The 15,714-nt window shown below is 32.4% G+C and overlaps 1 protein-coding gene and 1 long non-coding RNA gene across 2 annotated transcripts in view; one reads left to right on the top strand and one right to left on the bottom strand.

Annotated features, from left to right (window-relative positions):
* The first annotated feature begins 311 nt into the window (after positions 1 to 311).
* The window catches only part of LOC112903888 (hypoxia-inducible factor 1-alpha-like), a 57,466-nt gene continuing 42,063 nt past the window's right edge, over positions 312 to 15,714 (top strand). Inside the window, exons 1-3 of the mRNA XM_025975617.1 lie at positions 312 to 329; positions 2,212 to 2,290; positions 5,382 to 5,526. Coding sequence (XP_025831402.1) covers positions 312 to 329; positions 2,212 to 2,290; positions 5,382 to 5,526 — 242 coding nt within the window. The remainder of the gene's footprint in view (positions 330 to 2,211; positions 2,291 to 5,381; positions 5,527 to 15,714) is intronic.
* LOC112904748 overlaps positions 7,088 to 15,714 on the bottom strand; it is a 28,150-nt gene continuing 19,523 nt past the window's right edge. The window contains exons 2-3 of the long non-coding RNA XR_003231324.1: positions 13,232 to 13,336; positions 7,088 to 10,935 (exon numbers count right to left, since the gene is read on the bottom strand). This is a non-coding gene — a long non-coding RNA (uncharacterized LOC112904748). The remainder of the gene's footprint in view (positions 10,936 to 13,231; positions 13,337 to 15,714) is intronic.

Below are 15,714 nucleotides of genomic sequence, written 5' to 3'. Positions count from 1 at the left end.
TTTATTTTGGTTAAATTGCTAATTAAGAAGATATTAAAAAACGATTTGGATCTCTTTTTTCTTTTGAAATGTACTTTCTATGTACCTGTATTGTGTCTGTTAAGCATTATGTTCGCTATAAAGCGTCTCAATCTGCAATTAATCATCGGCTTATTAAATATCTGACACGGTTAGAGACACATGTTTCACAAATTTTAACGCGGAATTCCGTTATTACTCACGTTGTGTAAGCCTGAAAAGGATATATATACATATGTCAGTATAAATTCTATCAATTGCTTTGCAAAATATTAGAGTACGAGCCAGTGAACATGTACTGCAACATACAGGTAAAGCAAAATGTTCATCGAACATGGAAACTACCCGTTATTTATCGACACTAACGGAAATACAATTTCAACCGTGTCCATCTCAAATTATCTCCTGGTTCGCTAAAAAAACTAACCGAACTCTCAAAAACTTTTCAACAGAAAAAACTCCTTAACAGATTTTTGGGGTCGTATTTTACGTTATTATTTATATGAAAAGATTGCTGAAAGTATTTGTACGAATTTTCCTCTACCACATAGTGTTTTTCCGAAATTGCATGTAATAGAAGGTTTATGTTCGATTTTTAACTCGATATTAGTATACACTAATGGCGAATGTAGTGTCCAATAAGGTTATTCTGTTACATTAATCATCTTTTGAAAAATGCGATGTGGTGCAAGAAAATCTGTATTCAGTCATATTTTCATAGTAATAAATCCATACGTGCGAGTCCAGTTAATGTAATTTAAAGCTTTTAAAAGCGGTATTAGGCTTTTACGAATGTTTTTGACAATTTTCAGAGAATCAATGAATGAATGTTTTTGACAATGATATTGTCGATAAATAAATTTACAATTTCTATGTTGGGTGAACGTTTTGCCTTACCTATATAGGTTTTCTGAATAAAATTGAAAAAATAATTACATATTCATAAGTGTCACCAGCAGACAAATCATTGTGGCTGTCTGCGAGTGTTTCTAACAATAAAATTTTATATCGTCGCGTCGTAATGTAAAATTGTGTAACAATAAGCAACGTGTTTNTAACTGCCATTTTAAAAAGGCTTAAAAACAATTTTAGAATTTAATGTGAAGAAAATCGTAAATAACGCTATGGGTTATTTATTTCACGTAATGTTGTAAATTATCCCTAGCGTAAATTCTATAGCGTTTTTTAAGTAAGAATCCATTATTTTCGAGAATTATCAATGATTAATTCTTTCTCGTAATAAGTTGTTTATTGCCATTGTACTTGCTTGGGGTTGCCAAAAACTAGAAAAGTACCTTTCATTATCGTTATTCTTAATGTTGTTGCCGTTAATTGTAAATATCACAAAACGGGAATCTGTTTATCCAAAATTAGTAGTATATTCCCTTTTTGATGTATTTGGAGAGTATGATTAACTGGAATGCAATGAAAGCCGTTTTGACTATAACTATTGATAAATAGTTATATTGGACTTCAATTTATTTTAATATTCTGTGAAAATGGTTTCTTTTGCTTTTGCAAGTCTTAATATATTTAATTCGTGTAATATTTGTAAATTCCCGCTCGTTATTAATTTTATAAAAGTATCCTGTAAGTGGCACCATCTGTTGCCGAACGTAAGCCGTGAGGTATGGACAACCTTATTACGTGAAGCTTTACAAAGCAGTTGCTGGTTTCATAGCAACAGATGGCGCCAGCCATTTCACTGAATAGAAATAAAACAAGTTTATTATTTTGTTCACCATTAAGCATATACAGGGTGTATTGTGATTGACGTCTATTCAATATTCAAGAATATATAGATGTATAGCAGACTTGATAAACTTTATTAAGGTACAACTATCTGGTTTTATCAAATTGTATCTGAATTTTGTCACTACCCCATTGAGATAGAGCCTATTGTTTACTTAAAAGTTAACAAAACACGATAAATGGGTACATTTTACCTTTAATTATGAAAGCTTTTGGTGGTTCCTTACCAAAATGATTAGCATTTGAAATGGGGATTCTCCGGGTGTTCTTAAATACATATTTGAACCTTTATTAGCTAAACTAAAAATAACATTATATTTATATTAGAGTTTTGTACTACATATATGTATTCCACAAGAATTAAAATTGAAACATCGTTTAATTTACATTACAAAACTTATTTAACTTTCGGTTTTTATTTATGTTTATTGTTAATTGCAGGTTGATCTCATGGGGCAGAATTTATACGAATATAGTCACCCTTGTGATCATGAGGAGTTCAAAGAAATCCTTTCTGCCCGTACGTCTGATGACTNAAAAAACTTTTAATTATCTCGTTTTGTCGAAAAGAGAGCGAGAGACATTTGGCACCGTTCCACATCGCTGAATCGTACCAAAAGAAAACATCGCATCTATCATAACCACACGTTTCCTTTATAATATATACTAAAAATACGGTTCTTTAACCCTTAAAGGCGCCAACAACATGCTTCGCGTCGTTTTTAGATGGCAAAATAAATGCTTTTCCCTAAATTCCATACCGGTTTTGAGAAAATAGTAATAAAAATTAAACGTTAGCATCTAGCAGGTGTTATTTTATGATGCCAAAAAGTATTTTTGTATTTAGCACAAAATATTTGTAACGAATGCGATAATAAAAAAAGTAATTTGTATTTGGCAAAACAGTGATTGAAAATAATAATTCTTGTCGACACAGTACCACACATGTATTAGTATCTGAATGTAAATAATATATGAATGCAGTTTTGCTGCTTTCATCACAAGGGTTGCCTGTCAGAACTTTTCTTCCTCTGCCTCTGTACTCGTGTTTCGGCTTCTAAGGGAGCGTACCCATACTACGTGACCCACTTTTTATATTTTTACCCTCCCTTCCCCTCTCGATGACCACTTGTAGTGTATACCAAGACTCATCACTCCCTATAGTTTTCTAGTAGTAATTCATAAATGTGGTTTTAAATCAGTTTTTTGCAAACAGAGAGTTTTGAGTATAGTTCGAAATGTGCGAAGTTTCCTTAGAGGGTATTGACTACGTGACTAAAACGTAAGCCCCCCACCCACCCTGTGATCAAGCATGGTATTTTTGAAGACCCCCTCCCCAAACGGGTCGCATAGTGTGGTTACGTTCTTTAATATATGTCGTGTCTCAAAAATCACCTACCTTTTATTCAGAACATCCTCATTTCTAACTTTTTCTATCCATGGTATTTTGATTTCACCAGTACAGAGCCGTACTCCAAATATACACTTTTGACAATCTTCTAATTAATAAAAGTGTATGCTTTTAACGAAAATTGACCTGACCAAGCCCCAAATGCGCACTCTAATGTAGTCTTCATGCCACAATAAATTTTCAGTAAATGGAGATGTCAGAATAAAAATTAAAGATATTCATTGAATGTTCTTAGTACAAATTGGCAAACAATAAATTTAAGGTCGGAAATTCTGCCTTGACATTCAAGACATTTCAATTGGGCATCTCTGGTTAAATATATGTAATGCACATTTGGGTCATCCACCCCATATGATAATCTCGATGAATTTCGTTTTCGTTTCGGTCGCCGTACTTGGTAGTAATTCTTGATGGTCGTTTTAGCGAAAGCCCCTTGCGTAATAAAACTGCCAGAGGCACACGCGAACCCTTATCGAGGACGTTTCTAATATTTACGATTTGCCATTCGAAAATTTGGTCGTTCTGCACCTTTTTGGGTAAATCTAGGAGATGCCTATAATTTTCTAGTGTTCATGAATTTTAATAACTCGTACGCGTAGATTAAATTTCATACTAGGTACATACCATATTTTTTGATAAACCTGATGTGAGTTCCGTAATCCATTGTGTCTCTTGTTTACTTCTGAAGAATACAGTGATATTTCTGTTTAGTTTACGTTGTATTATGTACACAACAGGTGTTTCTAAAATTCCACAAAGCGTTAAATGTTCTACATATTACATAAAAAAATTATTTTCAGAAATTCCGTGGCAATAACTGCCATTTTAAAAAGGCTTAAAAACAATTTTAGAATTTAATGTGAAGAAAATCGTAAATAACGCTATGGGTTATTTATTTCACGTAATGTTGTAAATTATCTCTAGCGTAAATTCTTAGCGTTTTTTAAGTAAGAATCCATTATTTTTACAGTACATGAAAGATACTGTAAAGTATGATTGAAAGCGTGGTTTAAAGAAAAAAAAATATACTTGTATAAATCTTCTACGAAGTTATACAAGTTTGGCACCTATAGATTTTAGAGGAGATCTATCTTTAAAACCATTAAAGTATTTTTATCTCGTTGTTGCTACCACATTCTGTTCAATCCTAATAAAACCTGCTTCGGCCTATCGCCAGAATTCAACTTTCTGGAGTTTCTTCAAGTAATGTAGAATAGTTATCGGAATCGATGATCCACATGTGCTGCGTGACCTATTGATATTCCATTAGACCCCTGCAATTGTACGAAAAATATTATCCCGAAGAAAAAGAGTTTGACGTTTGGGGGTTGGAAATCGTAAAAAGTCCGTGTGACGTTTATTACTACAGTTTTTGGCAATATATTCGGAAAAGGAAAACATTAGCAAGCATTGTGGTCGATTAAATCTATTTTATAGATGAAATTCGTAGTATAATAATGGGAACGAAAGTCAACGAGTCCGTTTTTATGTTGTATTTCATAATAATTATTACAAAATGCTGCTCTAAACCAGTGGTGTAACTAGCGTTAGTAGTAGCCCAGGACGGACATCATATAGCGATTCAAACATCACCGCTTAACTTTTATATACTTCCGATAACACTCGCTCGGGACAAACAGCTTTTGCCGCCCTGTGTGGCGGTAATGTGCCGCCGTACCGCCCCTACTTCCATACCCCATTTACGCCACTGTCCTACATCCTTCGAATATGTATAAAACTATTTTTTAGCAGTGGTGAAATATAAACAGTAACTATTAAATTTATATTTACATTTCTGTTTCCGTACTTAAAATATTTTCGGTCCTGATGTAATCTTTACATTTCTCGAAAGTTAACAGTATTTTAATTTAGGTCTTCCTCTACCTCTCTTTACTCATACAAACTTCTTTTTTCATTTTCGTAATTGCGGAAGTTCCGCACCCATTTTCACATCCGTTTTTGCAACTTGTCGGAACTTCACAAAAGCGACAATGTGCAGCGTTAAATTATAGTCGTCAAAATATTAAGTTTATAGAGAAAAACTTGCGCCTTTGAATACAAATTGTAATTTTCCGCCCGTGTGTGATGTACCCCCGACCATAAGGGGCTAATTGTAAGTGTCAGTAATTAGTTTTTTATATTTCTTTTTTAGTTTTTAGTTTTAACAATTTTTACTATTGATAATGTCTTTTTGTTACAGTATTTTCGAAAGGTCAGTGTGAAACCAGCAGATACAGATTTTTGGCGAAAACCGGCGGTTACGTGTGGGTATTAACCCAAGCCACCCTGATTCATGATAAACTGCAGAAACCTCAGAGCGTCGTGTGCGTCAACTACGTGATAAGGTAAGTGGATTTGCTTTTCTTTTTCGTTATTTAAACATGATAAATGGTAAAAGCTCCGCATGTCTCGCACATCAAGATGTGCGTCAGAACGTATAAAAGTACGGTCGCAAAAAGAATTCGCTCGTAAACATCGAAAGTGTTTTTGATAATGATAACACGAGCATGAAATTAAATCATAATAGTGGCGCTTTGAAAACATTGCTTGAGAAGCAGTAATAAAATGTTAAGTAGGTAAAATAAAGTTTAAAATTAGACATTCCAAAAAATTAAATAGAAAAATTGAGATATGAAAATGTTTCGAAATATACTACTACATTTAGTATTCAAAATTCATTGCTTTTTATACCTATCTATTAAATTCATCTTTTAAATAATTTGAAACAATAAATTATCATTTTGTACAAAAAATATTGATTGCATTTTTTAGATAACTTTGTTGTGCTCGGTTAGAAAAGTATAGGAATATAATTTTGATTTGCAATTTTTGCATGTTTTACCTAGGCAAATTGCAATTTATTTTTAATAATTAGCGTACTTACCTGATTGTTCACAAACCGGTAATTAGTTGTGTGGTGTAATTAATTACGATATCGTCTTGCGACTCTCGTTTTTACTTAGACTATATTTTATTTATCAAAGAAAAATGGATTTTTCTTTGCATTTTCGAATTATGTTCGTAACGATAATGCTTTATCGAGTTTTATTATTATGAACAAAGAAAATTATGCATGTTTACATAGGATTATACAAAGGTAAGTGCAAATAACTTGTTTTTTATTTGATAAATTCACGAAATATCATTTATATGTACCTGTAATATACTTGTACATATTTTGGCGGTGCGTATTAGCGAAGTAAATACGTAACTGAAAATGTGCATAAATATTGTGTAATTATATTCAGAACGTGTAATTTGTTGGTTTGCGTCTTCAAATCAATCTCAACATCAGTGAGATAAACTAAAATACATTTATAATTAATAAGGGCTTATCTAACGTTTGAAATACTTCGGTACCAGAAAATATTCACCAGATGGCGATACATTTCCTCTATTTGGATATTAATCGTATTCAATTTATATGTAGATTTGTAGCGATAGACGCCGCATGTATTTTTATTGCTCCATTTATGTGAACTTAATAGTTGAACGACATTTACTTGATTGATTGCGTGATTTATGCGTTGTCGTAAAAATTAAATTCATCTAGGCTAATAGTTCTTGGTGCTTTCGTGATTCTACATCTGAATTTTATTTGCGGGACCGGCTCGTAATAAACTAATGTATTGAGTAATTAGTTATATGAGGTGCCTATAAAAATAATGAGGAAATAATGGAAAAGGATGTGCGTATAACTGTAAAGGGGTTGTTAAATCTTGCACGGTACTATTGAATTTATATTCTTATTACTTAGGTACATTAAAAATTAAATTTGACCCGACTTGGACTTGGGTGTAGGATTTCATTAAAGTATACATGCTATCAAATAATTAAAATTTGACTACTGTTTGTTTAGGAAATTAAACAATTCGTTTTTATTTTGAGAAGAATTTTAAAAGTTTTGAAAAACAGTAAAGGAAAATGTTTAAAATTGCAAAGAATGGACAAAGTTCTTTGCGACAATTAATGTGTGTCTTGTACATATATCCCAATGTTTTCATGAATTTGTGTATAGTGTCCTGAAATTGAAAGAATATGGAATATGTATTTTGAGAATTGTGCTTTATAGCAGATAGATTAGTAACAAAGGTTTCTTGAATGTCTTGTTTTAAAAATAATTAAGATTTTGCAAATGCGTCTTCTAGTCTGATACTGGATTATCACTTCATAAAGATTGTCTTTTAATTGTGATAAAGAAGTGCAATTTGCGTAGGTATGAAACCTCGTTGTGCGATTTTATTACATATGTATTAGCATTGATAACCCCCGCCTTGGTTATCTTAATATTGAAGGGGAACCGATACTAATGTCACAAAATTAAATTTATTGCTTTATTAAAAATAAATACATCTTTATTCATAATTCGTCATTACATTCATTACGTGATATTTAATTATTTAATCCTTTATCAAATTACTATTATAATTGATTGACTTAAGGTTTACTTGATGAAATATTTTACTTATTTTGTTACGCCAAAAGACTAGTCTTAGTCGTTGCCTATTTTGTATTTGATTGAAAGATGTGGCCGAGATAAAAATGCAATATTTCCGTACTCGTAAGAATATTGTACAATCGATTTTGGCACTGGCTTGTGTCAGTCAAAATGACGTTAGTGCTGCAGAAATAGATTGTATTCAGCAGTTAAATTCCGATGTTTAAATTTCGTATTTAATTTACTTTTACACAGAGGCGTTTTTTATCAGCAAATTTCATTTTCATTAGAAAAAACTTTTGAAGAATTACATACCATGCACTGTCTAGCTTGTAGCTTCGTTTGTATATATTGAAAATTTTATCAAATATTTGCAAAAACTGTGGAAACAATGAAGTATTTCACTTCGGATTCAAGTTTGTGGTTTCGTGATTCAGTTTTAAAGAGATATCTGTGATCTTATTATATTATTATAAAAGTAGAGATAAAAACAATTATATTGGTGGTCATCTTTATTTTAAGTCTAAATAATTAGTAATGAAAACCAGTTCAAACGAGTGCTTGAGTCGTTAATACCATTATTCTTATTAGTGTTTTGTATGGTAAATATCTAACTGTCTGTTCTTTACATTTACAAACATTTTTAACCAGTAGTTTTAATCACTAATACTGATAAAAAATACCTATCAGTATCTTAGCTGCAGCTTTTTTAATGACTTCGTTTAAGGCATTGTCTTATAGGGCAAGTATGAGTGTATGAATTGGTGTTATCATACAATGTGCGTATGTTAACGAAACATTTTCTAATTACGCTTGTTACGTCGGGTTAGACCGTCCTTGACATCTATTATTTTCAAATGCAAAAATAGACGCTAGTTGGCAGTTGATATGTCGAGCAAATTTTATTTGCAATGCCTTTGACACACGTGTTTCTTTTGGCCCTCTTGATGAAATACTAAAATGTTGTTAGAATGATATTGTTATTAGGGCGTCTTCGGAAAATTTTATGTGATCTTATTCAGCTGGTTTAAAAACTTTTTCAGTCTCATTTAAGTATTATGGAATTTCACAGCATCTTCGTAATTGTTAATTAGGCACCTGATAGAAATTCCAATTAGCACGTTTTATGGCTTCCTAATTGGCGCGAACCATAACAAAACGATTTGCATGTTTTTCCATTGTTTGAAAAATATTCGTACACATTAACAGAACGCATTAATAAAACAAACTTACTTCAATTTCCTTTTCATTTATTATATCTTTAAATTATCAATACTTCCTCAAGTCAATTTATTTTGGTTAAATTGCTAATTAAGAAGATATTAAAAAACGATTTGGATCTCTTTTTTCTTTTGAAATGTACTTTCTATGTACCTGTATTGTGTCTGTTAAGCATTATGTTCGCTATAAAGCGTCTCAATCTGCAATTAATCATCGGCTTATTAAATATCTGACACGGTTAGAGACACATGTTTCACAAATTTTAACGCGGAATTCCGTTATTACTCACGTTGTGTAAGCCTGAAAAGGATATATATACATATGTCAGTATAAATTCTATCAATTGCTTTGCAAAATATTAGAGTACGAGCCAGTGAACATGTACTGCAACATACAGGTAAAGCAAAACGTTCATCGAACATGGAAACTACCCGTTATTTATCGACACTAACGGAAATACAATTTCAACCGTGTCCATCTCAAATTATCTCCTGGTTCGCTAAAAAAACTAACCGAACTCTCAAAAACTTTTCAACAGAAAAAACTCCTTAACAGATTTTTGGGGTCGTATTTTACGTTATTATTTATATGAAAAGATTGCTGAAAGTATTTGTACGAATTTTCCTCTACCACATAGTGTTTTTCCGAAATTGCATGTAATAGAAGGTTTATGTTCGATTTTTAACTCGATATTAGTATACACTAATGGCGAATGTAGTGTCCAATAAGGTTATTCTGTTACATTAATCATCTTTTGAAAAATGCGATGTGGTGCAAGAAAATCTGTATTCAGTCATATTTTCATAGTAATAAATCCATACGTGCGAGTCCAGTTAATGTAATTTAAAGCTTTTAAAAGCGGTATTAGGCTTTTACGAATGTTTTTGACAATTTTCAGAGAATCAATGAATGAATGTTTTTGACAATGATATTGTCGATAAATAAATTTACAATTTCTATGTTGGGTGAACGTTTTGCCTTACCTATATAGGTTTTCTGAATAAAATTGAAAAAATAATTACATATTCATAAGTGTCACCAGCAGACAAATCATTGTGGCTGTCTGCGAGTGTTTCTAACAATAAAATTTTATATCGTCGCGTCGTAATGTAAAATTGTGTAACAATAAGCAACGTGTTTTATTCTAAAATTATTTATATATTTTTAGTCTAAAACGGTATTGAACGAATGGATACTTGAAAACAACGCCATAATTACCAATTATATAAGCTGAAAGAGTGAAACAATTTTTTAAGTTCTTTTATCGAGAACATACGTAGATACACATTATAAGTATATTTTAAGTAAGTGACAATAGCATATCCTTATATTTTAAATATATATATGTTTTTTGTTCATTGTAGTAACTGACAATATGTTTGAAAAATTATCCTTAAAGCTTCGTCGTATAACATCCAGTTTGACAAGTACGTACCCTTTGTAAGGACCTTTTATCAGGCACTATGAACTTAGGCAATTAACATTAAATTTCCCTTGATTTCCTGATGAGAACTAATTTAATATGTTTTAACACACTACATCTCGACAACATTAGATCGTGGTCCGCCATTTTCTAGAGAAAATAATCTATTAGGTCAAGACAGAATTGTCTGGATTTTAGTAAAGTGTGGCGAGACAATTTAATCTGAATGCAGGATCGATAGTGCGAATCACATTCCAATAAGTTCGAAATCGCGATCCAGGTCTTATCGTTTTTATGTTTTATGACGGTTGATAACGTTTTCATGGTCCATTTCTTCTGTTTTATGGAGACTGAATTACCAATTTTGTTATAAAAAATATCCCAGTTACATTTATTGTTTTTAAAATGGCACCATGCGGAATTTTATATCTCTTCATCAAGGGCATGTATTGAATTTAATGATTTAGTGTTCTAGTTTTAATAGATAATGAAACGATTATGTATGCATGAAGTAATTTTAAACGAATCGATAATTTTAAAGTATCTAATACCTAAATTCTTTTTGAACATTCGGTGAAGAATTCAATCCATGTCCTTGTTTCTAATCCCGGAATTTCAGGATTACTTATATGTAGTCAATTCCGGGATTGTTTTCAGTATTGAGGATTACAACTAAAAAATAAAAAAATCATACAGAAATCAGCTCTTTAATAAGTAAATCAAGATTTAGACGAAAGTGTAACCGACTTCAGAAATGTAACGCGATTTCTTCGCTAATTAAATTAATTTATTTTTGATGTGTTATATCTCAAGGGTGATTTGTAGGGGGTGGAAAAGTAGAGGATGATAAAAAAATAGTCAGAGAAATTAACCGAACTTCGTTATTTCGGTCAGATCTTTGTAACTTTTTTGTTTGTGTGTCATATAGGCAAGTATTGAAGTCGGTTTTTATAGGTCAGTGTATTTAAATTATTAAGTATCTAGATGAGTTTCGTGCCACTTACGATGTCGTTTACAATGAAATAACGCGAGCTTGTTCACGTTTTGTATTCTTACTTAGTTAGTCTAAATTAATGTTCCCTCAGGATTGTATAAATAACATAAACAAACAAGTGATAAAACTTAAACAGAATTACAAAACGTTACCAACGACTGACGTTGAAGAAGAAGAAATTCTCGAGTTTTTATAAAGGCATTTTATGCAAACATTGTAATGAACTTGAGAAGTTAATTGTTTGTCTAAACTAAAACTCCCACAAACATTTCTTTTTTTTTGTATTTGTAGGGAAAACACGACGTGGTACGTACCTTTTGTTTATTAATTAAAAGTTGAAGTTGTTCGAAGGACTTTCTGGGTCTTCAGCATAAAAGTTTCAAACTGTAGCTTCTTTTCTACCTGTTATATAATTTGTTGAATGAAGTTTTCAATTAAATCATTTATTTTCCGTAATCTATTGTTGTGGCTAAGACAAATTTAAATACATAAAATACCTGTAGAAGTAGGGGAATGTAAGGCGCTATTGAAGTCAATAAAGAGTAGGCGACATGGGATAGTAGGACGCCTTCTCAGGCATAAAGGGCTAATCAAAGACATATTAGAAGCAGAGTTAAGAGGAGTAGAGGTAGACCTAGATTATAGTACTATTCACAAATAGTGTTAAGGATGTGGCATGTTTAAGTTTTAGGGAAATGCAGAGGTTAGGAAAGAGTAGAGGTGCGTGTCCAACCAGTCTTAGGACTGAAGACCCTATAATGATGGTGATGAGGTACGTCACGATGAGAATGAATGATTTATCTTCTATTTGTTTTTATGACTGTAACTGTATTTATTTGTTTTAATATATTCGGAGGTAACAGGCGTTTTTTGTGATATAGGTAGAATATTGGAAAACTTCTGTTTAGTCAACACAAAAGCATTGAGATTTCAGGAAATTTCCATACGAGAACGTGATAAGGCTCCATAAGAGCTAGCACCATCTTATTTATAATATGTAATGTTTGTGTGTGTGACCCATATTTGCAAATGTTTTTAAACCCTCTAAGAAAAAGGAGTGTGCTACAGGTTTGGATCTTTTGGCTGTATATGGCATCGTAACTCCAGTATGAATGAATAATTTCCGTGCGTTTTTTGTATGAAATTTGGAATTTTGATTTGTTTTTTATTCTCTCTATATTTGATGGAAATCATTTATAATATGTAATGTTTGTGTGTGTGACCCATATTTGCAAATGTTTTTAAACCCTCGAATAAAAAGGGGTGTGCTACAGGTTTGGATCTTTTGGCTGTATATGGCATCGTAACTCCAGGATGAATGAATAATTTCCGTGCGTTTTTTGTATGAAATTTGGAATTTTGATTTGTTTTTTATTCTCTCTATATTTGATGGAAATCATTTATAATATGTAATGTTTGTGTGTGTGACCCATATTTGCAAATGTTTTTAAACCCTCGAATAAAAAGGGGTGTGCTACAGGTTTGGATCTTTTGGCTGTATATGGCATCGTAACTCCAGGATGAATGAATAATTTCCATGCGTTTTTTGTATGAAATTTGGAATTTTGATTTGTTTCTTATTTTTTCTATATTTGACGGAAATCGGATGAATTCTTTAAAAGGATTTTCGGTTTTAACTAATAATTATGTCAGAACGGTTTTAATTGGGGGAAAAAAATGAGCGTAATTATATTACTATTTCTTAAAATTCCGTTTCAGATTGTAATTTTCTTCTTATAGTGAAGTGTAAATAGCGTGGAGGTTTAATTAGGTTTCAAAATTGAACGGCATACATTTTTTAGTAACTTAACGTTAATTTAGGAGAGCTTTATTACAGTGGTAAACTTGCGTATTTAATGATTGGGAAATGTTACGATTTTTCGTTTGTGACGGCGTGTACGTTAGAAGTTTCCCCGTCTGATGAAACTGTAAAATATGTGTTGTGCAATCTGCAGAAACAGTTCAGTAGACTACCTTGGCCGTTGATTCATTCTTCATGACGTAAGCGTGGGCGTTCATAGCGGTATTCTTTTATTTTGACGGAAATAGTGCAAGGTGACGCAAGTGCGATAGCCGTCTCTGAAAGCAAAGAAACACATAATAAAATTATATTCACGCGATTATGCTAACGTTTTTTAAATACATTAAAAATTAGAAGTCATTTGACTTCTAATTTTTCGCAGAAAAACCCTTTACATATATAGAGAACGCCAAAAGTTCTCAGTGTGAGTATAAAAAAGAACAGAAATANAAAGGGGATCGAAAGAGGGTGATCATCTGAGTAAAACCCCATAAAAACTTTTCGGCGGTCTTACCCCCATAAAAAGTTATGGGGGTTGAAAGTTGATTATTTTGACAATTTTCATACACTACAATTCAAATAAAATTCAATAAAAAAATAATATTCAAGCGGGTGGAGGTGGGGGATCGAAAGAGGGTGGTCACTAGAACAAAACCCGATAACCTAACCTAACCTACCCTATTGATAAAGATATTTAAATAGTGTTTTATATTAATTTTCCGTTAGTTTTACCTTTGAATGTTGTTTAAGAATGACTATAAATATTTACATACCTAGAAATGTATAAAAATTGGCATATTTACTAACTTTGAACCCCCATAACTTTTTGTGGGGGTGAGACCGCCACGAACTTTTTATGGTACAGTGGTGGGGGAGACCTCCTCTTTCAATCCCCCGCACCATCTAGACCTATACCAAATATTTTCTATGTAATCATCCCCTATGTTCACTTATCACAATTGTCTATACCGTTATAATCATGAACAGGCTCTTTCGAGTCAAGGTACCTATTGCGTTAGTACAGCTTTCAAGTCATCGTCGACGCTAAAAGGGCGTCCACGCAGCGCTTTTGTCATGAAACGGAATACGTAATAGTCCGGGGGAGTCATACCCGAGTTGTATGATGGATGAAGCTAAGATCTTCAATCGCAACGTATGTCGCGAAGCATCTTGAAACGACATGATCGAATCGGCCGGGCGCCCAGGACGATCTAAGGACTCGTACGCTAAAAGGAACCTTTTTGGCACTCTTTTATATGATTGTTCCAATCCGTTCTTAATTTCTTGTGGAATTTGTCCTCCTTTCGTCAGAAAGTTTATGATATTAAATTTTCGTTACAGTCAACATACATACTAGAAACCTTTACACTTTCTGCGAGTATAAATATAAACGTCGCACCCAAGCAAGTTTTAACATGTCAGGTCGAGAACTTTTGACGCTCCCAACGTATGTCTGAATGCATTTGAAGTAAGTGCCTAGTAAGAGTGGACTATGCAAATTTCGAAAGCATTTTTGTATTCAGCTTTCTGACATGAACGAAGGGGCCGAGAGTCTACTTCGACTATGCTCGCTCAAGAAGAATAAAGTAAAGAACAAAACATGTTCCATTAAATTAATGTGCAACTCTCGTGTTGATGTGTCCATTCTTTCAAAAAATTTTATGACAATTCGAAATCTGATAAAATGCTATAGAATAGACGTATTTGATATTCAATTTTTTATTTTTTTTAAAGTATTTTCACTATATGACTGCAGTATTAAACAATATCTCACTATTCTGTCATTTTGACGTTTGTTGGGGAGAAGGGTACCGTATAATATGTAGAATCAGGCAAATTCAATCAAAATTGTCGGCTTATTGAACATGAAATATTTCGGTGATGATGAAGTCAAGGAAAGTTACAATCGAATCCTTAATTGGATTGCTCAGAGCAATTTTGAAACAGTTCCTAGTGAAAGTGGTTCTGTGGACAAATGGTTGAATGCAAAAATGAAACTCCATGAAAATAACAAAACTGAAGCCCATAATGAGAAAAACATGAGCTGTGGAGATTATGTTGGTAACAAAGGCAGAGTCAGAAAAGACAGGAGTCCCCATACTGTTAAAAACGCTGGAATTCTGTTGATGGCAGATGATGTGAAAAGAGAACCACTTAAAAATGAAATGGAGACTGATATTAATACAATAAAAATACGAAAAAGAAGCTTTGGACCACTTAGTAGTAGAAGATGTAGTCCTAACTCAGAACCAGTAAAAGTTTTTAGTACGATATTTGAACGGGATGAAAGCGAATCTTCCGATAACTTATACTCAGATTCTCTTGAAGTCGGCAGTAATAATAATAATAAATTTCATGAATCGAACCCTCAAAAATGCCTTTCCGTGAAACTCAAAAAAATGACGAGATTAAAAAGAATGAAATCCAACGTAATCAGAAATAAAGTTGAAGATGACCTTGATATTTCTGTAGATCCTCAAGTAATTTTTGAGGCGATTATTGAATCCATTTTTATATGTTTTGTTTTGACTTTGCTGGACTTATGCATCAATTATGATAAATATCACTAACACAAAAACTTACTGATCATATTTCGTACTTAAGTTATATACAGATATAGTGTATTCATAAAGATGTTTTAAATAATAAAAAAAAA

This window comes from Agrilus planipennis, unplaced genomic scaffold, assembly GCF_000699045.2.
Source record: "Agrilus planipennis isolate EAB-ADULT unplaced genomic scaffold, Apla_2.0 scaffold257, whole genome shotgun sequence".
NCBI lineage: Eukaryota > Metazoa > Arthropoda > Insecta > Coleoptera > Buprestidae > Agrilus > Agrilus planipennis.
The sequence above is the reverse complement of the archived record's forward strand: the minus strand, read 5'-3'. Positions and strand labels throughout refer to the sequence as shown.